The sequence below is a fragment of the Podarcis tiliguerta genome, assembly GCF_965153285.1.
Source record: "Podarcis tiliguerta genome assembly, chromosome: 12".
NCBI lineage: Eukaryota > Metazoa > Chordata > Lepidosauria > Squamata > Lacertidae > Podarcis > Podarcis tiliguerta.
Window position 1 is genome coordinate 3,394,355 of NC_139545.1, and position 23,833 is coordinate 3,418,187.

General features: G+C 44.2%; 2 protein-coding genes across 3 annotated transcripts; one reads left to right on the forward strand and one right to left on the reverse strand.

The window, feature by feature from the left end:
• The first annotated feature begins 1,335 nt into the window (after nucleotides 1-1,335).
• LOC310660718 (UPF0415 protein C7orf25) lies at nucleotides 1,336-8,252 on the forward strand. The gene is made up of 2 exons (XM_083405675.1): nucleotides 1,336-1,406; nucleotides 5,662-8,252. The coding sequence occupies exon 2, from the start codon at nucleotides 5,675-5,677 to the stop codon at nucleotides 6,929-6,931; it is 1,257 nt and encodes a 418-aa protein (XP_083261801.1). The 5' UTR covers nucleotides 1,336-1,406; nucleotides 5,662-5,674; the 3' UTR covers nucleotides 6,932-8,252.
• A 4,061-nt stretch (nucleotides 8,253-12,313) lies between these two features.
• LOC310661295 (uncharacterized protein) lies at nucleotides 12,314-19,978 on the reverse strand. 2 transcript variants are annotated; one of them, XM_083407161.1, is made up of 3 exons: nucleotides 19,842-19,978; nucleotides 14,805-15,335; nucleotides 12,314-12,666 (listed from the first exon to the last, which is right to left on the reverse strand). In XM_083407161.1, exons 1-2 carry the CDS (start codon nucleotides 19,876-19,878, stop codon nucleotides 14,818-14,820), a joined length of 555 nt encoding a protein of 184 aa, XP_083263287.1. In that variant the 5' UTR covers nucleotides 19,879-19,978; the 3' UTR covers nucleotides 12,314-12,666; nucleotides 14,805-14,817. The 2 variants fall into 2 exon arrangements, with proteins under 2 accessions (XP_083263287.1, XP_083263286.1); XM_083407160.1 differs by lacking the exon at nucleotides 19,842-19,978 and adding an exon at nucleotides 15,551-15,868.
• Nucleotides 19,979-23,833: the final 3,855 nt, after the last annotated feature.

The following is a 23,833-nucleotide window of genomic DNA, read 5'->3' on the forward strand; positions in this document are numbered from 1 at the left end:
CAGGAAAATCCAGATGTATGGCAACCCTATATAGATACACCAAACCTAATGCACTAACTGGTCCTATCAGCTGTGATAGGAGTTGTGGTTGTCCAAAATGCCAAAAAGGCTCCAGGAAAACTGATGTGCTCTGCACACAATTGCACCACTTTTTCCTAACCACCCTCCTCATCAAACACAACTCATTTGTTAGTTTAAAAGAAACACCATTCAGTTTCAACAGAAAAAAACACCTTTCCAAGGGAGGGGCCGCATAGCTCTGTGGTCGTGTTTACCTTGCAATCCCTTCTGGCATCTTCAGGTAGGGCTGGGAGAGACTCCCTGCCTGAAACCCTGAAGAGCCACTGCTGCTGCCAGCCAGTGTAGACAGTACTGAGCTAGTTGGACTTAATGGTCTGACTCCATATATGACAGCTTCCTAAATTCTGTGGCAGAAGTCCTGAATTGATTTCAAAATGGGTTGCACTAGATTAGCCTTGGGAGCCCTTCCAATTCCATGACCTTGGCTTGGGCCAATCATTGCTTCTCAACCTAACCTACCTCACAGGGTTATGTGGGGGGGGGGGGTTAAAGGAGGAGAACCATGTACACCAGGCATGTCCAAAGTCTGTTTTGGGGGCCTAATCCGCCTCCCGTGACAGTATATATCCTGGAGCAAAATCCTAAAAATAGCTCAACCACCTTGGTCGGCCCTCACGCATGCTCACTTCATCAAATCTGGCCCCCTTTGAAAAACGTTTGGGCACCCCTGATGTACACCATCCCCCACACCATCCTCCTGGGGAGAGAAAAAGGTAGTATATATTAAATGCAATCAATCAAAATATACTATATCATACAATAATTACAATTTAATAATAATTTAATATAGGATAGCTCAGTTGGTAAGAGCATGAAACTCTTAAATCTCAGGATCATGGGCTCGAGTCTCACATTGTGCAAAAGATTCTTGCACTGCAGGGGGTTAGACTAGATGACCCTTGTGGACCCTTACACCTCTACAGTTCTATGATTCTGTGACACTAATTATAATGTAATTAAATATACACTATTATACTAATACAAATTACTTGAAAATTTAATATTATAATCTAACATTTAAAATTATAAATAACGAAATGCAATTATAAAGCAATACTATAATTAATATAAAATAAATAATAAAATGTAATCTAATCAATACAGGGAAAAGTTGCCCCGCCACCCTTGCCCCGCACATGGAGGCGCCGAACGGGAACCGGAAGTGAGGGCCGGGCCCAGTGCCGGCTTCTGCTCCTGCTTCCTTCCTCCCTCTTGTGAGGCTCTGAAGGAGCCCGTCTCCCCCCGCTCTCTATGGTATGGAGGCGGAAGTCGCTTGCCGGCGCCGGGCTGTAGCTGCAGCTGAGGGGACGCGGAGCGAGTTGGTCGTAAGTCTGGCCGGAGGAAGTAGGGCGGCGGCGGGTCCGGGGCGGAGGGGCAGCTCCTCGGGCGAGGGGGGGGGGGTAAACATTTCGTATTTTCCACAACAGAAAAATACAAAAGGAGAAGACCAGATACGTAAGAAGAACGAAAACAAACCAATGATTCCCCCTTCCACAAACACATTTGAAAGGATATAAATCGTTGTTATATTTTAGTATGGAGGGAGGAAAGAGAAAATGTGATTATTTGTACAGGTTTAATAGATTTTTAATCTGTGTGTATCTGTTTAATTCTATCCATGTTTAATTGTCTTTAAAAAACGATCCCCCTCCTTAGTTTTCTATGTTTTTAGCTGTGTTTACGCTAACCCCTGTCAGGGTTGAAAGACGGGGCATAAATAAATATATAATAATAAAAATTCAAAAACATGTCGGAGCTTGCTTCCAAATGACACGTTAGTCTCCCAGGGATTTCAAAAGTTGGGAGGAGGGATACAGGATTATGTTGTGTCTGCAGATGGGAAGAAATCACTTGGATCTTGGACCGTTATGTTTGCAAGACCAGAAAGTCCTACAGACCAAGGAAAGTGCTTGCTGTTTGTTTACTATTATTTCATTTGTTTCTTAAAATTATACACCATTTGATTGTTGTTGCTTTTTAAAAAGCTCAAAGCGGTTTTGAAAAAAAGATCACAACTATACTTTAAAAACATATGACAGTTAAAGTACTAAAAGAGTTTAAAATTACAGCAGCTTTCTGTTGCATCACAGGAAACGAGTGAAAGTCGCCGTAAGTTGCTGCTGCTTTTAGCTGCTCCCAAACCAAAGTCCATCACCATCATCATTTGCATGCCACCTTTCCATAGCTAAAGCTATGCTCAAGGCAGCTCACAGCATGAAAATATTTTCATAATTGCAAACATAACAAAAGTAGTCATATTCTGGGTGCTGTAAGGTTTTTCAACCAGGATTGGGACTGGAATTGTAAGGACACTGGTAAATTTCTCCTGGTGCTGCTTTAGAGGTATATTTAATATTCAAAAGTCTGGAGAAAAGCCTCCTGGTGCTTTTTTGTATTTGTAGCTCAGCCAGCGTGGTGTAGTGGTTAAGAGTGGTAGTCTCGTAATCTGGTGAACCGGGTTCGCTTCCCCACTCCTCCACATGCAGCTGCTGGGTGACCTTGGGCCAGTCACACTTCTCTGGCGTCTCTCAGCCCCACTCACCTCACAGAGTGTTTGTTGTGGGGCAGGAAGGGAAAGGAGAATGTTAGCCGCTTTGAGACTCCTTAAAAGGGAGTGAAAGGCGGGATATCAAATCCAAACTCCTCTTCTTCTTCTTCTTCTTTCCTAAACTAATTGCACTCTGACCTGTTGAAATCTCATTCTCTCCCATCCTTTTCTAGGAAAGCAGGGGCAGTAGGAGTTCTGTGTGCTAAACCCTATTTATTTCAAGAGAGTGAACAACCCTTTGCTATGCAGGATTGCTTCAGTTCAGCCTCCTAGAGTTTCTAGCTCCACCCCCTTGGGCATATAGCTTCTCCAACCAATGTTCTCCAGGATATTGCATAAAAACTTCCACCTCCCTGCCTGATGCGATTTGACTCCAGCTCCCACTCAGCTCAGCCAACAGTCGGATGTTGGGAATATTGCCCTGAAAAACCTGGATGGCCACAGGTTCCCCATCCCTGTTTTATACGTCTTGCATCTGGCTTGACAAGGAAGAGCTCAGCAAATGCTGCCTAACCGTGACCCAAGCCTATATTTGGTTTCTTCTGCAACATGATGATATTGATGACATTTGGACTCTTAAGCTCAGAAACTGCTTCCGCTTTCCACGTAAACATTTTCAGATTGCACAGTTGTTTCAGCATGGCCTTTCTTGTGCTTATTTTAGTCTTTCATATTTTTGAAAATACAGTGGTACCTCAGGTTACAGATGCTTCAGGTTACATACGCTTAAGGTTACAGACTCCGCTAACCCAGAAATAGTACCTTAGATTAAGAACTTTGCTTCAGGATGAGAACAGAAATCATGCTCCAGCGGCGTGGCAGCAGCAGGAGGCCCCATTAGTTAAAGTGGCGCTTCAGGTTAAGAACGGACCTCCGGAACGAATTAAGTTCTTAACCCGAGGTACCACTGTAAGAAGTTAGAATTGTAAGGGAGAGGGAGGGAGGGAGAAAAAGAAAAAGAAAGAAAGAAAGAAAGAAAGAAAGAAAGGGTGGTTGATTATAAATTACAGAAAACCAAGAAGAAAATTAAAGGGAAACAGTTCTGTATTGCTGTATCATTACTGATTTTATCATTACAGCAATTAATAATGTGCCATTTTTCCTATAACTTTACATTCTTGTTGATTCATGGATTCCTTTATTTGTTTAGCTAACAGTTTCCCAAATCTCTCTTTCTGTTTAATGATTCTTGCCTGACTAGTTATTGTTGCTGTAATTATTATGATGTATTTTTAAAGTACCTACAAAATATACCGAAACTTCCTCAAATACCTGACTCAGGATTAGCCCATTGTGTTTGACTGTTAACTAGAATCATAGAATTGTAGAGTTGGAAGGGACCCCCAGGGTCATCTAGTCCCCTGCAATGGTAGTTCTGACACCACCTAGATCATCTTTCCCCAGTTTGGTACCCTCTAGATCAGGCCTCCTCAACCTCAGCCCTCCAGATGTTTTTGGCCTACAACTCCCATGATCCCTAGCTAGCAGGACCAGTGGTCAGGGATGATGGGAATTGTAGTCTCAAAACATTTGGAGGGCCGAGCTTGAGGAATCCTGCTCTAGATCAGTGCTTCTCAACCTTGGGTCCTCAGATATTCTTGCAACTACAACTTCCATCATCTCTAGCTTGGCGGGACCAGGGGTCAGGGATGATGAGAGTTGAAGTCCAAGAATGGATGGAGATCCAGGTTTAAGAAACACTCTGCTTGGCATTTTGGACGGCAACATCCATCTGCCCCAGCCTGCATGACTGCGCTGGTTGGGAGCTGTAGTCCCCAAAACCTGGAGTGACCTAGGGAACTGTAACAGATTCTGCCTTCTTTCTTGGGGAGACACCATAACTTGGTGCGGACAGTGTGTTTGCTACTGTAGAATAATCAGGCTTAATTTCAGTTCCTAACATCTCTGGCTCCAGGATCTTGAGTAAGCAAGCAGGTATGAGGAAGATCTCAACTTCCATTCAAGCTGGGAGATGGGTGAGGGGAGGGCTCTTCTAACCAGCATGAGCAGCAAGGGAGGCTTTGCCAGAGGTATCCTGTTGGGCCCTTATCTTCTCACCCCAAATTCCCTCTGGCTTGGCTTGTGTGTAGGAATGGGGCCGTATAGGGCTTTGCCAAACTCCTGCTGTAGACACTGAAGCAGATGGGATCAGGAGCTATGCTCAGAGCCAAAGTGAAATTCCCATGTGTGCCCTGGATCCCTAGCTGCCTATCTTTGATCAAAATGTAAAAGTATTTGCATTGCTGTCCTACTATCAACCCAGCAGCTGGCAGTAACTAAAAAACCCCACACACCCAATTGAAGGATATTATGGCAGCTGTCTGAAGCAGCTTACTGTGTAAGGGCTTGGGATAATCAGTGACTATTGTGTGAAATACCGCTAGATTGCCTCTTTTTAAAAACAAGATCAATAAGGATATAGTTCACAGTGTATTTGAAGAAAAGCTTTAAAAGCAAGGGCAAAACTCGATAGGAAATTAGGCTTCAGTTCACTTATTACAGAAGGATTCAGTTGGATTGAGAGGAACTGGGTGACGAAATTTGTGGCATTAATGCCTCGTTTCTCTCCCCCTCCAACACCCCACCACCTATGTAAATTAGATTTATGAGGGTGGACACAGTTTTAAAGCAGCCAAGTGTGTTGAAGTTGTGCTATCCAGGTAGAAGCAATTACTCAGTGTGGCTGAAGCCGCAGTGTGGCTACCATAAGAGAATCCATCCCATCGTGTTTTCTCTTTTTCTCTCCTGTTTTCACAAGTGACTTAGCCCTAAATCTCTCACATTCTTTGTCATAGTTCCATAATCTCAGGTTTCTCCCTGGATTTATTTTGTTAATGATTTTTTAATTAATTGAAAAGCATGTTTTAGTTTGGAAGTGGGTTTTTTTGTTTTGTTTTGAGCTTCTGCTTTTTGCTTTGCTTATTTAAAACAGTTTTTGAAAGGGAATCATTGTCCTAGATTGAGAAACGTCTTCATAAATGTCTTTATATTACAGCTTGAAATAACAGTGATCTTCTTCGCATTTTTCTCAGGAATAATGTTACCATGTCGGTACACGCCTTGCTATGCGAGAGGATTGCTATTGCAGAGGAGCTCATCAAGAGGGCAGAAGCCCTTTCTAGATTCCGGAAAGGAGGCATAGAAGGCGGATCAAAACTCTGCAGCAAGCTAAAGGCCGAGTTAAAGTTCTTGCGCAAGGTGGAGGCCGGCAAGGTAGCCATCAAAGAGTCTCACCTGCAAAGTACCAATCTCACTCACCTGCAGGCCATCATTGAGTCAGCGGAAAACTTGGAGGAGGTTGTCAGTGTTGTCCATGTCTTCACGTATGAGGACCAATTCGGGGAGAAACAGAGCTTGGTGGTGGACGTCGTTGCAAATAGTGGCCACACCTGGGTGAAAGCCATAGGTCGAAAGGCTGAAGCCCTGCACAATATTTGGCTGGGCAGGGGCCAGTATGGTGACAAAAGCATCATTGAGCAGGCAGAGGATTTCCTGCGAGCAAGTGGCCAGCAACCAGTGCAGTACAGTAACCCGCACATTATCTTTGCTTTCTACAACGGTGTGTCCTGCCCAATGGCACAGAGGCTGCAACAGATGGGCATATCGGTGCGGGGAGACATTGTTGCCGTGAATGCATTGATGGAGTGTGCTAGTGAAGACCTCCCCTTGAGCTCTGGCGAATCTGATGAAGGAGGGGAGGGACTTCAGGTGACCAAAGTAGATCGGGACAACTTAATAGCTAGTGTTGCTTTTCCTACAGAGATCCGAGTAGACGTGTGCAAGAGGGTTAACTTGGATATTACTACTCTGATCACATACGTCTCTGCCCTGAGCTACGGAGGCTGTTACTTCATCTTCAAGGAGAAAGTATTAACGGAACAGGCAGTGCAGGAGAGGGAAGAGAGTGTTCTCCCACTCCTGGAGGATTTCATGAAGGGCAAGGAGCTGTTTGCTTGTGAATCTGCAGTCAAAGACTTTCAAGTCATTTTAGAGACTTTGGGAGGGGCAGGTGAGAAAAGTCGAGCCTTGTTACTCCTGGAGAGAATCAAGGTGGTGCCAGACCAGCCCTCTGAGCGTGCCTTAAGACTAGTGCCCAGCTCCAAAATCAATAGCCGTTCTCTGACCATCTTTGGCACAGGAGATGCTTTAAAGGCCATCACCATGACTGCAAACAGTGGCTTTGTGAGGGCAGCAGCTAACCAGGGCGTTCGATTTAGTGTGTTTGTTCATCAGCCGAGGGCGCTGACAGAAAGCAAAGAATCTTCTGCCACACCTTTACCAGAGCATTCAGTTGGGCCCTAATGGTTCAGGAGTAGTCTGCGGCCATTAAAATAAAGAGTACTAGAGGGTAGATCTTACCCAATATTTGTTTGTTTATAATGTCTACGGTTTCAAAAGCAAAGCTTTAAAAATATACATGCAAAGATAATCTACCCACAGGGCAGAGGGAAACATGATACGGGACCTGGGGCTGCCAAGAAAGTATTGGGCCTGAGTTGAAGTCCACCTGCACCTAGTTATGGTGCCAGGTGCAACTTATTGTGTGTGCTGGCATCATTTTGCTGTGCAGTTCCTTGCTTCCAGTGCATATTGTATGAGAGGTTGGGGACATGTGCAAATGGACACCAGGCTACTGCTTTGGATGCAGCCCTGCTGTGTTCCTTGTAAAGTTTTCATTCTGTCCTGGGGTGAGGCACATTTAAGTCCCATACATTTATCCTATTGATAAATGTCATGCTTCCATGTGGGACTTCAAAGTGCATGCATTTGGCTGGATTATGTTCCCGCTTTCTGCCCATGGCATAAGGTCCTATGTTTTCCAGGATCTGTCTTCAGATGAAAACTGTATGGAATGAAGAAGAGCAGGACATGATGTGGAATATGTGGCAGAATACGCCATGGGTACGATCCCGCCAAAGTGAAACACACTTAAACCCATTTATTTAAATGTGAACGCCTTGGGCACCTGCTAACGTCTCTTACAGAAAGTAACAGGTCTTTTTTTTAGAAAGCTCTATGCAGCTAGATTGTAAATGGTATTTTTGCAGAATCCTTCTGGTTTTCTCTTTGATGGTTCCACAGTAATTTATTTTATTAGGCGTAATTAAGTTGTTAACAGAGTACAGCGTATCATCACCATTCAAACAGAACCAGTCTATGGAGTCTTAGTGCTCAAAGGCTGACTTTTTATGACTTTTCAGATTTTACTGCTGAAATCCTTGAAATGGCTTGGGGTTGTGGGAGTGGGAAAACTTTATATTAGGGATCAGAATAGTGCAACTGACAAAATACAGATGCATTATAATTAAGAAGCGAAGTTATACTATTGAACTCTCCCTTGTTACTTTTACCAGCTGTGTTAGAGAAGTTGAAATCTATGCTCTTAAAATAAATAAATAAATATAATAATAATAATAATAATAATAATAATAATAATAATAATAATAGATATTCTGCCCTGTTCCTAGTGCTCTAGGTCAGATATTTAGTTTCACATTATGAAAAGGAACAAGCAGGAACCTTTCCCCTAAGCGGTGTCTTGGTACCTGCTCTCTCAACCCACCATCTGCTCTATATATGCATGAATTAAATAAATATGCAAAAAGTTGGTGTTAAAAGTTGAGTTGCGTTCTGTCTCCTTCTGTGTGCCATTCAGACGCAGAAATGAGTTTATACTTACTCAGCATGGTCATCAAGTCTGTGTCTACTGTGGGTTCTTAAACATTCTGAATATACTGTGTGCTGTTTCTTTGACACGGATTGTGTAAGAATAAAATGATAGTGTCACACCTCAGGTTACAGACACTTCATGTTGCACATTTTTGGGTTACGGGTGTGCCGAAACCTGGAAGTACGGGTTACTTCCGGGTTTTAGTGTTTGCTCATATGCAGAAGCGCTGAATTGTGACCCACGTGTGCACAGACGTGGCGCTGTAGGTTACAAACGCTGCAGGTTGCGAACGTGCCTCCCACACGGATCGCGTTTGCAACCCGAGTGTCCACTGTATTTATGAAGCTCCCTTCACTCCCTAGGGCTCAGTGCTCTGGAAATGTTGCAGTACTTTGCCCTTGTTTGTCAGGTGGAGTACAGGAAAAATATAGAAGAGCATGAAGACTGGATGCAAAAGGGGATGGAAAACAATAAATGGGTGTGCAAGATGCCCTTCTGTATACATACCTTGGAGTAAGCTCCGTTGAACACACAAACAAGCATAGGATAGCACAGTTGGAAAATTTCTGTATATTTTGCCTACATGTTAGCACGCTGCTTTTGATACCCATCAGGCCTAGAAGTTTAATGTGCATGTTTGTGGAGCTGGGGTTCATTTTTAGTACATCAAATTGTGCATTCGCATCAATGCCATACAAAACTTCCTCTGGTACAGTAATCATTTGTTTGAGTATACAGTGGTACCTCAGGTTACATACGCTTCAGGTTACATATGCTTCAGGTTACAGACTCCGCTAACCCAAAAATAGTACCTCGGGTTAAGAACTTTGCTTCAGGATAAGAACAGAAATCATGCTCCAGTGGCACGGCAGCAGTGGGAGGCCCCATTAGCTGAAGTGGTGCTTCAGGTTAAGAACAGTTTCAGGTTAAGAACGGACCTCCAGAACAAATTAAGTACTTAACCCGAGGTACCACTGTACTAGTTTTGAAGACTGGGTGGAGGATGGTAAGCAACAGTATTTAATTTTCACAAATGGGAGAGAGGAAAACTTTAAAATGTACACTCTCTTGCAATAGGCTTCTTATTCCTACTAAAGAACCCATAATTTTAAGCAGCTTAAATTTGTTAAGATTGTCAGGCCCACAGTGAATCAAGATGGGTTTAGAACGCGGAAGAGAATCCCAGGTCTTCCTGGAAAAGGCCTAATTCTCACTCCCCTTTTCTTGTCGCTGAAAAGTGCTATCTGATTTATTCCAAGCGCTTGTCACCACACAAAGGACATGCAAATGTTCTTTTCAATGCAACCAGTTTTTGACACTTCTTTTGTGCAACTGTTATCCACTCAAGTCGAGGGCTCTTAAACTCAGCCACTCCATGTTTCTTCCATAGAAACTTGACTTCCCATTCACTTTGAGAAAAGAGTAAAGTAGCCCTCTTTCTGCTAGTTTTACTGCACAATCATAAATGGCATGTTCTCAAAAGGGGGCCAGTCTGGAGGCTCTTTGATCACTACTAGGCCTCAAGGGTGTACTTCTAGTCTATAATACCGGTACCATACCATGAAAGCTGTGCATGCAAGCATATCTGGGGACATGGGTCTAAAGGTTTGAAGAATTTTTGCCCCTTTCTCCTGAAACTTGGCGACTTGTTGGGCAAACAAGTTCTCTCTCACACATGCAACACTGAAGTTTGCACCTTCAACTGGCGCCACATTACGGCCCTGTTAAGAAGGGGTGGGTTCTGGTTTCCTCATACAAAATAAATAGCCAACTTCTAGAAGAAGAGGAGTTTGGATTTGATGTCCCGCTTTATCACTCCCTTTAAGGAGTCTCAAAGCGGCTAACCTTCTCCTTTCCCTTCCTCCCCCACAACAAACACTCTGTGAGGTGAGTGGGGCTGAGGGACTTCAAAGAAGTGTGACTGGCCCAAGGTTACCCAGCAGCTGTAGGTGGAGGAGCGGAGACGCGAACCAGGTTCCCCAGATTATGAGTCCACCGCTCTTAACCACTACACCACACTGGCTCACACTGGCTTCTAGTATTTTACATGCAGCTGAAAGTTTAAGGCAGGGAAGTTGTGATGTCATTGCTGTAGCCAGATTTGCTTTCTTAAGAACGGGAAGAATAACACACTGTTACATGGGGGGGGGGGGGGGAGACGCTCACTTGCTAAATCCGGGTGGCTAACCCTTGGTCTGGAGGGTGTGTGCTGATTTGCATACACAAACACCCAGGTTATTCTGCTCCTGTCCTGATGGGGATGCAAATCACCCCCTCCTTGCTCATCACATAATCACTTGATGACCAGGGAGGGGGTGATAACCTCACCTCAGCTGAGAAGGGGGCTGTGCCCTGTGTATGTGCAAGAGTGTGGATGTGGAGGGGAGGGAGGTTTGGCCAAGAGCGCCTGTGGCTTTCAGACCAAAGCAGTCAGCAACCTTTGTGCTTGATACTACCTTGCATCAGCTTTTGAAAAGTAAAAAAACCCAAAAAACTACCATATTTTGAATACAGTATAAACAGTCCTACCTAGCTCCGTTAGTAGTGTGTTGTGTGTGAGAGAGGGGTACATATCAATGAGGGGAAACTTCACACTTTTGTGCATGTGCTAGTAGACAGCCCAATGTGAATTGTTTGAGGGGTATATTATTGACTCCCCTGCCAAGAAAATGATCAATCTGATGACAATGGGACAATGGGACAATGCTTGGCTCTACCCACCCCAATGCTGTGTCTGCTTTAATTGGCTAATCCTTTTCTGCCAAAATTGGTTGGGGGATCAGGGAGAAAAGGACTGGAGAGAATCAGACTCTTGATGTAAAGAGTTGCAAGTATTTCTATGTAAATATCCCTAGCCTTCAGGTGTAGATCTGAATTTAGTGAAATATGTGAAGGGGCCTGTGGGGGTTTGCGCTGGACCCACCCGCTACTCTTCTTGTCCTCCACAAGTTGGAAGATGGCTGTCAGAAGCGCCCCCTGTACTCAAAAGCCTCCCTGCATGTTTTTAGATCTCTGGATTTTTCAGGGTTCACAAATTTCCCCTCCAACTTGCAGAAGAGCACAGGGGCTGGAGCTAGCACATCCTTTCTCACTACCCTCCCCCCCCCCCCCACGTTTTAGATAATATTGAATGTGCCCACCTGAAGAGGTCTTCTGTCTCTCTGTAATCCGCATCCACTTTAAAATGGAATTTGTGAGTGTTAACGGAGAAATCTGAGGGCTCCTTTGGACAAAAAACAAGGACACCAGCCAGGAATACCAGAGCAAAACAGCAGCCAGTAGGCTTGGTCTTTATTGAAGATTGTTGCAACAGGACTCCCACCTGCCACAAGGTGGAACAAGATGGAAACCCCGAACAAAAGAGAACCCAAACTTTTATTAGCTGCTAATCCCCATGTTACACCCCCCCAACTACATCACTAATACATCACGGTTACATCATGAAAGGGGAGGTCTGGTGGCAGGAATCTGAGCATCCTGGACCCTGCCCCGTGGTTCCCCTTGCCCTCCACCAAACACCCATCAAGTGTAACAAAAGAGATATTTACATTTCCCTGTTTCCCAGCCATGTTAATCACACCCTTTTGTCTCCATCTGGGTTTGTTATTTCTGGAATGGCTACCTGTCTAGCATTCAGGTATCAGGATGCCAGGAATGATCACTCAGGCAGAGGGGCTGCTGAGTAGCTGAGCTCACATATCTATATGAATTTCTGTTTTCCCAGTGACCCAGTACATATATACACTTATCAGTTAATTGTTACATTTGATATTGTGCAGGAAGAAACTGATGAAGTGTTTTTTGGGAACAAAAGTCACAAAAGTGATTGTGCTGATTTTGGTAGTGGGCTGCATGTGCATGATATCTGCTGGAGAGGCACCCCCCCCCCCACACACCTATACGTAAATTCCTGCAACATGAGGCTACAAGTCTATAGGGTAAAGACTGACTTGTAAGGAACAGCGAACTGGGAAAGGCTTGGAAACAGTAACGCAGCACAGTACAAAGGTTCATAATGTCATTCCGTTTTTATTTTAGCTTGCAAAGCAGACAGCACATACAATAGAGAGAGCCCATCAGTGTGGGAGATGATTGGAGGCGGAAGTGATAGTAGCATTAACACAGTATAACTGCTACAAGTCCACTGCGAGCTGTCTGGCATGTCACAGTTTAATAAATAACAAACAAAATGTAGTGGACTGGGTGGGATAAACCACCAGATACTTATTTATATGAAACCCAACCAATTACATTTAAGGCTTGTTGGCATTAAACCTACATTTACTGGAGGGCCACTTCAATCAAGACAACATTATCAGGAAGACATCAATTCAGGTTCTCTTTCTGGATTTATTTTCTTTTTATTCTGAAGACAAAAACAGAAGACAAAGATCAGAGAAAAGCAAGGCTGCACAGGGGGCCATTATAGTGGCAATGAAGTTGTACAGAGATTCTAGATTCATTTAATTAAGTATGATTAAGTACCAACCCCCAATTTATTATCACTTAGACTAAAAGTTTGTACATGTGATTCCTAAGGAAATTTCAGAGGCAACAGCAAATGAATTTGATATTTAAGTTTTTAAAGTACATTTTTATTCTCTGACATTACCTCCATGTTGTCTAGAGAGCATGTGGTGGTGATGGGAATAGATGATCTGACTGTTCTTCACTGCTAAGAGCTGTGTTCTGGTGAGTAAATAATTGTCTCATGGCCCAATGGGGTTGGTCTTGCGTGTCTCCCACCCCCCACCCCCAGGGCTCCTGTGCCTTTATCAGCTGTAAGGCTATCAGCTAGCAAACTTGCTTGGGCCTTTAGCCTGAAGAATTTCTGCTAGTCTTGAGTGCTCTGCCAGAAAACAGTGGTAATACTGATAGAGAACTTGGGCCTTAATTGCTGGCAGAACAAGTGTAAGTAAGTAAAGGCAAAAGGAAAGAAGGGAGTCATTAAGTGCCTCTAGTAAGTTAAAAATTTACAGATGCCACACAGAAAAGCAGACTGGATTTCTATACTCCTCACTGGGATGCAGGCAATATGTGGGGTTAGTATTTAGTCAAATTATTTGCCTATTAAAAATATAGGTAGAAGCACTGACTTCTTAGCATACATCTAATTTCCCCCGAACCTAATCACACAGGAGAAAAGGTGGCGTCCCCATGATCTTATCTTCTGCTTGTCTTGGTTCTGGTTAAAAGAAACTAGGCTCTTCCATGACATCCGTCTATGTTAAAAGTTTAGCATGGAGCTTATTTCTTGCACCAAAGTTTCATTTAGGGATGCTGCCTCACGCCCTGAACACAGAATATGATTCTCCAAACCCCCTGATGCAGAAGACAGACATGACACCTTTTCTTTGTGGTCCAGTTATCTCACCCCCCACCCACCCACATAAAATTTGCTGCAAGCAAGAGGGGAGATGACAGATGAGGGGGGAGGAAGGAGAGAGGAATCCTGTATGCTTTCAGTTCCCCCTCCAAATTCACATCCAAAATTCTAGCTAAAGTTGCTCCTGTGATGCTATTTTAGAGGGACCTATGGACCAAGTCAGTAGAAAAGAGAGATTTAAGTTGCAAATCACACATGGAACTCGGTGGGCCTTACCTCTGAGTAGACATATATCTACTTCTGCTGTAAGGTTATGACCCTAAACACATTTAGCAGAGAACAAGTCCCATTTAACTTAAGAGGGACTATTTGCCTCTAAAGTAAACATGCTTAGCATTGGACTGTAAGCTACTGTCTCTGTGCCAAAAGGAGTCTTAAAAAAGTAGAACCCTGGGACTGGAAGTCTCAGCTTTATACTACTCATTTCCTTAATCCTAGCTTACACAACTTGGTTATGGTGGGGAAGGATTGTGCATGCTGTTTTCCTGCACAATAGCCAGTGAGAAGTTGGCCAGGGGTACTGCTAACTCACATGCTGCATGTAAAAAGACAACCCCTGTGACTGTTGCAGGGGGCCACTTAACAGTGAGCCAGGGGGGCCACTTAGCATGGAACAGTGAGCAGGGGGCCACTTAGCATAGAACTCATCATGGTCTGGGGTTTCCTGCTTCTGCAGCATTCAGGAATCCTCATATCTATTAAGTACAAGAGGTGGCCTTTATCGGGGTAGTCAATGTGATCTGCCCCTCTCCCCGATGTTGGGTTCCAATTTTTACTACCCCCCCCCCCCCAGCATGTTGAATGGGCAGGGACAATGGGAGCTGCAACCTAACAATATCTGGAAGGCCTCATGGTCTCTCTGCTAGACTTGTTGGAGTGACATTGCCACACCGAGTTTCTCATCTCCACTCCTGTACTTTATTACAAATTACTGTGTCTGTTGGGAACAGGGCACTGAGTCAATCTATCCTGCTGGTTAACACCATCATTAAATCATGTGGCGACTGGAGCTGGGAGCTTGGAGGATGCCAGTCCTTGTGCAAAGTGTCACATACAAATCAGTTCTAAGAAGGGAAACTGTTGCTAACAAGGTCACAGTAATTGCAGAAATAACTTACTTGACTTGTCTGTTTACGCTGCAGTTGGTTTTGGCTTTGTGCTTGGCTCTTTGCTTGCATCTCCATGGGTTTCTTCAGTTGGCAGGATAAGTGAAAAATCTCCTGATTCTACGCTGATCTCTGGGGCGGCCTCTGAAGTTGGCTCTGTACTTGGCTCCTTGGTTGCCTCTTTGCTTGCCTCTGTGCCTAGTTGAATAAGATGTGAACCTCCTTCTCCGCTTCCTTCCCCACTTCCTTCCCCACTTCCTTCCCCGCTGGCTTCTCCGCTGCCTTCTCCGCTGCCTTCTCCGCTGGTTTCTCCACTCGCTTCTCCGCTCGCTTCTCCGCTCGCTTCTCCGCTTGCTTCGCCACTCGGCTCTTCGGCTGGCTCTGTGCTGGGCTCCTCACTTGGCTCTGCGCTTGGCCCTAAGCTGGTTTCATCAGTCGGCTCTTCTGTGCTTTCTTTGCCACCTGGTTCTTTGCTTGACTCAAGCGTTGACCCCTCACTTGGTCCTGTGGTTGGTTCCTGGGTCACAGGGGTAAGAGAAGCCTCTGGAAAATTAAAAACAGCAACATTTATAAAATGCCAGGTGTCTGCTGTTACCAGATATCAAGAAGCTGGGTACTGACATACACCAAACTCCTATGGCATTGTACTCAGACATAATCATCATCCCAGAATGTTAAGGCACGATTAACCTTCCATCTAGCATTAGAAGAATTTAACAAAACGCTAACACTAATATTCCTTAAAGTATTTTGCTTACCTTGTATGATCAGAACAAGAGCTAATGCTGAGAGAATTGCAATTTTGGGCAACATTGTTGGCTATCAGCTCCTGGTAATGGGCAAGCAACTGAGAAACAAGCTGAAGTATCCCATGGGAAGTGATCTTCGGTTGTATTTATTGAAGCAAATCCTTTGCCTCCACCTACTCCCAAATCTATCTCCACCCTCAACGGAAGTTGCAAGATGAAACCCTTTAACATACTCAAGACTCAGAATAGAATCAGGAATCACCATTCCCATTGGTAAAATTCCACTTTGCTATCTCAGAGAAAGATAACCTTTATGCAATGACCTCAAAGGAAAATTACAGGTGTTTGTTGGGGGGATGGGGTGGGTATAGCAATGGAAAAGACTGAGAGAGAATAAGGCCCATAAGAATTTGCTTCTGGCAGTGCGGATTTCTCAAGGCAAATTATCCCAATGCTCTCTGGCTGAGTGTGTTGGATACTGGGGAAAATGACCACTGACTCACTGAAAGTGCCTCTGGGCAGTTGGTGGAAGGTGAAGAATCAGTGGAAATGACTGTGCTGGGGTGGGCATGCTATCCCAAAGCTCTCTTTTTAACATACTTTAAATGTCTTCAGTGAATCTCATCTTCACACTTTTCATGCTTTGTTTGTGATCCAAAGGAAATTGGACAGGGCTGTGCTGAATCTTTGCTACTTTTGATTTTCAGGTCAAAAGTAATTACTTTGATGGAGTGGAAATTTCATGTTTAGGCACTACAAATATAATAATTGTTTGTTTGTTTGTTTGTAAACTGGTTCTTCAGGTGCTATTTCACCAGTGTCACCCCTGCCCCCAGCCAACTTTTTCCTTCTCCCCTCTTAGATTAGTTACATATATCTATTATCTATTAGTAATACCGTAATTATTACCTATCCACCTACTCAGGAATCACAGAATGCATGATGAGCTCATTTAGGTTAGGGGTAGGGAATCTGTATTTGTCTAGACACCGCAATACTACAATGCCCATCATCCCCACCAAGTGGCCATGCTGTCCTGGTCTGATGGGATCTGGAGTCTTGCAGGTTCTTACTTCTTGGATTAGGAGGACAGTAAAGGCAACTCTCATTTCCTTCCAATAGCTCAGTTGGTAGAGCATGAGACTCTTAATCCCAGGGTTGTAAGTTTGAGACCCATGTTGGGCAAAAGATTCCTGCATTGCAGGGGTTGAATTACATGACCTTTGTGGTCCCTTCCAACTGTACAGTTATATGATTCCATTATTCTAATTTTCATTCATAAGCTTTGTTTTTAAAACTGCTATAGTGTAATACAACAGATATGCAAACTTGAGTAGATATGGCATCAATTATATTGATGAAAGGCACGGTTTCAATTGCCTCTTTTTATTTTATTCCATTTAGTTGAGGGTGTCTGTCAGAGGATGCCACAGAGGGAGGAATCATTTCCTGATTCTGCTTCCGTGTCCCACAGGAGATAGTGATGGCCATAGCCTGGATGGGCTTAAGAAAGGACTAGACAGATTTATGTAGGATAAGGTTAATAGCCACCGTTGCAAAATTTGACATCCACTGTTAGAGGCAGTAGGCCTCTGAATGCCTTAGTGATGTAAACCTCCAGAATGTATTTTGTATAGTTAAATTTTCACTTCTGTCTTCAGTACATTGTATTTTATTTTATTGCTATGGCCAGTGGCTGGTGCAAATAAAGATTCTTCTGTTTCTGATTCTCTGAATGCCAGTTGCTGTTGTGTACAGGTCCTTCTTGCAAGCTTCCCATAGAGACCAGAATGCTGGACTAGATGGGCCTTTTGTCTGATCCTGTAGGGCTCCTCTTAGTGTTGTAAAAATGCCCTTCTGTGACACAGCTTCACTGGGGATGCCAGTACAGCTGTCTGCAAAATCAGGCCAGGGGGCTGCACCCCTGAACCACCCATTTCCAGGTCAATCCAAAGCGTGTTTCTTCCAAAGCAGATCCCACTGAGCAAAATGGGGCTTACGCTAAGGTTACCAGATGTCCCCGTTTCCCGGGGACAATCACCAGATTTACAAATCAGTCCCCATACAAAATCCATTGAAGTTGAAAAGTGTCCCCAGATTCACTGAAAAGGAATCTGGTAAGCTTAGCTTATGCCCAAATAAGCATGCTTACTGTTTTACTTGGAGCCAATGGCATAAATTCAACTGGAACGAAGCCACTATATATATATTTAGCATTAAGGCATTTACAGTACAAATGTATGCATGCAGTGCTTTTTCTGGGGGTATGCAGGGGTACGCATACAGTGGTACCTCGGGTTTCATACACTTCAGGTTACAGACTCCACTAACCCAGAAATATTACCTCGGGTTAAGAACTTTGCTTCAGGTTGAGAACAGAAATCGTGCTCCGTCAGCGCGGAATCAGCAGGAGGCCCCATTAGCTAAAGTGGTGCTTCAGGTTAAGAACAGTTTCAGGTTAAGAACGGACCTCCGAAATGAATTAAATACTTAACCTGAGGTACCACTGTACCCCTAAACATTCTGTGAACTTTTCTCCATTCACTGTATTTATTTTCCCTGATTTGAACTATAAAATGGTGATTTTCTTGAGTCAAAATGAGAGTACCCCTAAGCATTTTTTAAGAAAAAAAGCACTGTATGCATGATTATTCAAAAGTAAGTCCCACTGTGTCCAATGAGGCTTATTCATAAATGAACTTAAAGTTACAGCCACTGGTCAAGAAGCAGCCTGTTCCTCCTCGTGCCCAGTATGATTTTGGGAAGTTGTTATTGTGAGTAGAAAAGGGCACGGTGTGAAAGAGAATTATGACTTCCATCTGACATCAGCCTACAGGGATTACCATGCAGGTATTTGTTCTATAAAGTGGGGAACAAATAGTTCACTTAAGAAACCCAGATGAGTCAGTTCAGCTTTCTGGTAGAGAGACTGGAGGCTACTCACTGAGAGAATGTTTCTCCTTTGAGCCAGTTGCGCAACAAAGACACTCAACAGCAGCAGCAGCAGCACAGCCCAGCTTTTCTGGAAAGGTGAGAGAGGTGATGACAGCATCTCATTCCTTTCTTATCAGATAAGGACAGTGGTCTGCCCAAAACATCAGCTGCAGGGGTAAGTGGCTCAGCCAGGGTGAGTTGGATTACTCTCCCCAGATAGTTTATAAACTAGTTTCAGATTTTGGTTGGCTAGGTCTAGGTCTGGAGCTATTCTTATTACTATTATTATTTTTAAAAGATGAGCTATAGTGAAACCTGTATACTGTAAACCTCTCCTTATCCATCCATGTTATCCATTTCCAGATAGCTTCAAATCTAATCAAAGTTTGTAATGGTGGAAAAATCTTGTGGGCTGCGGAGAGCTATGCATAGATAGGGCTGTGAGTAGGACTGCAGGGAGGTTCATTACATATCTTTAGGCGCCAGGTGAAAACGTCTCTGAAAAACCAGGCCTTGGGCTGAATAACATTCTGTGGACTTTTAAATGTGTTTGTGCGGGGGGGGGGGGGGCTATTGGTTTTTCTGTGCTTTATGTCTTTTGTGTTCTCATTTTGTATTTTTATGTTGTGAACCGCCTTGTGATCTTTGGATGAAGGGCAGTATAAATAAGAAGAAAAAATAGGTGTGTGCTCTGTATCTGTAAAAAACCTAAATCCTGGGCCAAGTTAATATAAATTGTGCTGTAAAGGAGTACCCAATATTGGCCATATTTTGTTTTAAGAACTGGCAGTTTTACTTGCATTTACTGTAAAATGCAAATTTTTAAAAAATCACTTTTATTTTCAGGCATGTAAATCTGACGTTGTTGGGTTGTTTTTGTTTAATAACAACAACCCTAATGCACCAGTTTTCATTGTGGCTGTGTGTGGGCCGGAGGCCACCAACACGGTGCCCGCAAATGCTTGCACAGGGGCCTTTCCCCACCCTTCCTCTGGCCAAAATTACACTTGAAAGAAGCAATCTGTGGTAGCCAACAGAACAGGTTGCAGCAGGTGCATGTTTGCAGTTTAGTGTTGGGACCACAACAGTTTCTCTGGTTTGCAAATGTGCCCACAGTCTCCAAACGTTCAGCAGCCCCTGGCATAATAGTTATGGGTCCACAGACAAAGAGGAGGAATGGCCTGAAACAGCTTTATTCTTCGGAGCCTTTAAGTCAAACTTGTGCAACAATATCTAGTTTTTTGATCATGCAATCTCAAGGCAAGTCCTTCTTAATACTGAGGGAATATCTCTAAGTTACAAACTCTGTCATTACATCTCCCCCTTAATTATTAAACAACATAAACAACAATCCTAAAATAGTTACTTGGAACATAAGAGGCTGCCTTGTGCCATTGCTCCATCTAGCTCAGTGTAGCTTACGCTTTTGTGTAAACAGCGAGTCCATGAAGGCTGGGGCCTGGGCCAGTGAATACGATCCCTCTCCACAAGCGGAACTGCAGGGGAAAAGCAGGGATGGAGAACTCCAGCTCCCATCAGCTGCAGCCAGTGTGGTCAATGGCCAGGGATGATGGGGTTGTAGTCCAGCAGCGCCTGGCAAGGCACAGGTCTCCCATTGATGCTACTCTTTCTTGTGCTGCAGGAATTAGTCCTCTCCTATCAGTGGTACTTTGAGCCACTGTTATAAGCAATAATTATAAGCAATTAGCTGTGGCACTAATTAGAAATAAGCAATAGTGACCACCAGGGCCAGACTTTGGTGGTCTTTTGTAAAATGGCACCCTGCGCAAGTGCCCTGTGGGGAGGGGGCGGAACTGCCTGCACCTCCCTAAAGCAGGCCACTTTAGAATCAGACTCTTAGATTATATTTGTATATTACAGTATTCCTAACTGCTCTCCTTAGAGCAAGCAGTTATTTCCCACCCCTTCCCCTACAGTAAAGAAATGTTGTTTGAATAAGGTAAAAAGCTATTTTCCTTTGTAGGTCTGGTTTGCCCAGTAGTTTCAGAACTGTTCGGTTGCTATTAGGCAATTTCCTTTTCAAGATATTCCTGCATAGCAGGCGGAGCACAGCACAGCCAGTCGGCCTTCCCTGGGGGCTTCTGACTCCATTTCCGTTTCCTTCATCCATTGGGTAGATTTTTCTAAGCTTGGTGTTTTGTTCATTGGCAAAGAGAGCCCCAGCTTGCACGACACACCGAACCACAGTTCAAAACAACCTGTTGTTTTAATGTGAATGAGGAGCAGACTAGTGCCTGCTGCTCAAAGAGTCCCATGCTGCTCTTTCCCCACCCAGGCAGCAGATGAAACAAGCCAGAGCCAGAGCCAGTGTTGTGCTGTCTCAACCTGGGATGTTTGTTCTTGGTTACTTGTGGTGGAGAGCAGACCTTGAGCCCAGGTTCTGATAACACAACAAGACAGATTGAGGCTTGTTTCATCTGCAGTGTGGCAGGAGCAAGGGAATAGTGTAATGAAACTTTTTGAGCACTGTGCACCAGCACACTACTTGTGTGACTCACTGGTGTGCATTTTAATTGTGAGGCACTGAGGAAATCAGACTTGAAACAGAGTGTGAGAATTGGGTTTTTTCCCATATCAGTGTATTAAAAAAAATAAAAAAATATTTCTTTCCATTTAGTCAAGCTTTGAGAATAAGAAGTCAAAAGTCATGTGCATGAATTTCAATTGCATGCCAGCAATACTGGCAAATTCAGATTGTACAATTAAATTGGATTTGGTGTTCTTATGCAAGAAACCTCCTTCCAAAAAATAATCAAACTTTTTGCAGTAAGGAAGTATTAGGAAAATGCAAAGGTAGGATAACACTTTTTAGCTGTTCTCATTTTTATCTGTAAGCTGCTCTGAGTCCCTGTCAGGAAAGAATATAGGGTATAAATAAATTCACCACCACCACAACACTTCCGTGCCTCAGTTTGGGACGTGGAAGAGTTTGTGCTCATTCAACAAATTTTCCCCAGCATTCAAAACAACCATAAATTGGAAAATGCAGCTCAGTCCCAGCCACCAGGGCCACTGCAGGTTGTATTTATTAAAAAATAAAAATCTGGGTTTCTAAGCTCACAAGAATTGAAAGCATACTAGCTCTTTTAAGAGACCCAGGGATCAATTCAGCCAAAGTTAAGCAGTTTAAAGTCCCATTGATTTCTGTGGAAGAGTTAAGCACATGCTTAGCTTTCTTCCACTGAGAGCTCAACAAGACTTAAAAGTGGTAAGGTTGCCTGAATTGTATTTCCTGCAATGAATCTTGTCACGGGGGTGGGAAGAAAACACCACATTTTGTGCTGGAACGCAGTAAGAAAAAAGGTTTTGGAAGTCTCCTTAAGCCCACATTAAAAAACTCCGCCCAACCGAGCAAATGAAATAAAAATAAAAATCCTGAAGAGGGAGCCCTTCTTCAAAGCAAGACAGTCAAACTTGTCATTGTCTGAAATTCATAATCGTTCATGTTCTTCACTCTGAAGTTTATAGGCATACAAATGACACTTGAGTCAAATCTCCAGATGACTTTACGCGAGAGATTCCACATTGGTGTTAAAGAGCAAGATGGACCCCTGTAGGACCCCTGAAGTCAATGGCCACGAGGCCACGAGCTCCTGAGCCCGGAGTCTGGAACCTGCCCTCCAGGAATGAATGGAGCCAGGCCAGTTTGGGCAGACTGAAAGCTGCATGGTAATTTACCGAAGAATTTCCCTGCTCCTTCCTCTCCCATGGATGTCCGGGGAAGCTGCAAATGCCAAAGGGCAGCAAAGGCATAAGTCTGTGTTGTGTAAATTGGGTGATGTTTAAAACAGCAAATTCAGATCTGCACGAGGGGGGTTCTGTTCCAGGCCACTTTGAAACAAGAAGCCAAAGCCCAGACAACATTTATGGCTATTGTATCTTTTCCAAAGCACCTCTGTGACTTTCCCTACCACCAGTGTGGGCACAGTCAGCTTTGTGATGATGAAAGGCCTGGCTGGTGGGCAGAAGGGCAGCTCCCTCCAGCTCCCTCCAGCCACAGGGAAGATGGGAACGGCTTGAGCTCCCACAGCAGGATGGACAAAGAATGAAAGAGAAGAGGTGCGTTTGCCTGGGCTCTGCAGGGCCTTTCCCACTCACTGCTATTCGCAAGCAGCACTGCAAAAGCACACAGACCCAAAATAGTACTGAAGAATTAGAATCTTAAAGAAAGGAGAGTGAATGCTTTCATTTCCTTCTTGGGATGGTGTAATCACCTGTACTCAGCTTATGCTTTCAAGATTCCATGGGAAGGAGGGAGCCCAGAGGTCATCCAGCTGAACCCACTCCTTGTGGCCAGAAATTCAGAGTTACAGGATTCCTGGAAGATGGGTCCCTTGTCTCTGCTTGAAGAGCTCCACTGAGGGAGAGCATCCCTGCACAAGTCCTGGCCTGGCCACTGGCTCCATTGTTCAGTTGCCCTCACCATCAAGGCCGTTCTCCTAATGTTCAGCTGAAAGCCACCTTCCTATAAAGTCGGCCCTTTCTATCTAGCCACTTCACATTGCGGACTCACGTGCAAGTACAGCCTGAGATCCTTTTCACATGTTGTACAGGCACTCCCCCACCCCCCTTATCCGCAACTGTGCAACCTGTGCAGGTTGCTGCAAAATAAATAAATAAATATCTATTTATTTATTAATTGGCCTCCCCTTGCTCAGGGCTGCTGCACATAACTGCCGGCTATGGTATTCTTAGGCCTGCCACAGCCATGTGGAATTGTGCCATGATGACAGGACTCTCACTTTCTACAATGGTATGCCTAGGGCTGCCACCTTTGGTCAGGCAAAATAAAGGACAGGTTGGGCAAAACACGGAGCAGATCAGTGGGGGAGATTGGGGGGCTAAACATTACCTGGTGCAGAAATGAGAATGGCACACGGGGTTTAAAATTCAATGACAAAACCAGGCCTGTGCAACATCATCCCCCCCCCAACTCTATGAGTCTCCGTCTCCAGCCCACCTGCCTCTGCCCATGCAAAAACTCTCCCACACCAGACCAGGCCCTCCCTGCTCATGCAAAACCTGAGACTCCACCACACCAGTCTTGTTCATTGCAAACCCCCCTCACTCTCCCCCCTCTGCATGTGCAAAAATCCTCCCTCTCAAACTCCTCCTCCCGGCCCCACTCCACCTTCTGCCCGCATCCCGTGGTAACTCTCACTCTCTGCTCTCCTCCACACGGACCTACTTTCTGCCTGTGCAGATTGGAGGAGGAGAAGCTCGAATATGTGAAAAAAGGCATCCCGTTTGAAGTCCAAACAGAACAGGGGACACTCTTCCTAAAAAATAAAATAAAATAAAGCCATTCACTTTTTCCTAGGGATGGATGGCAATCCT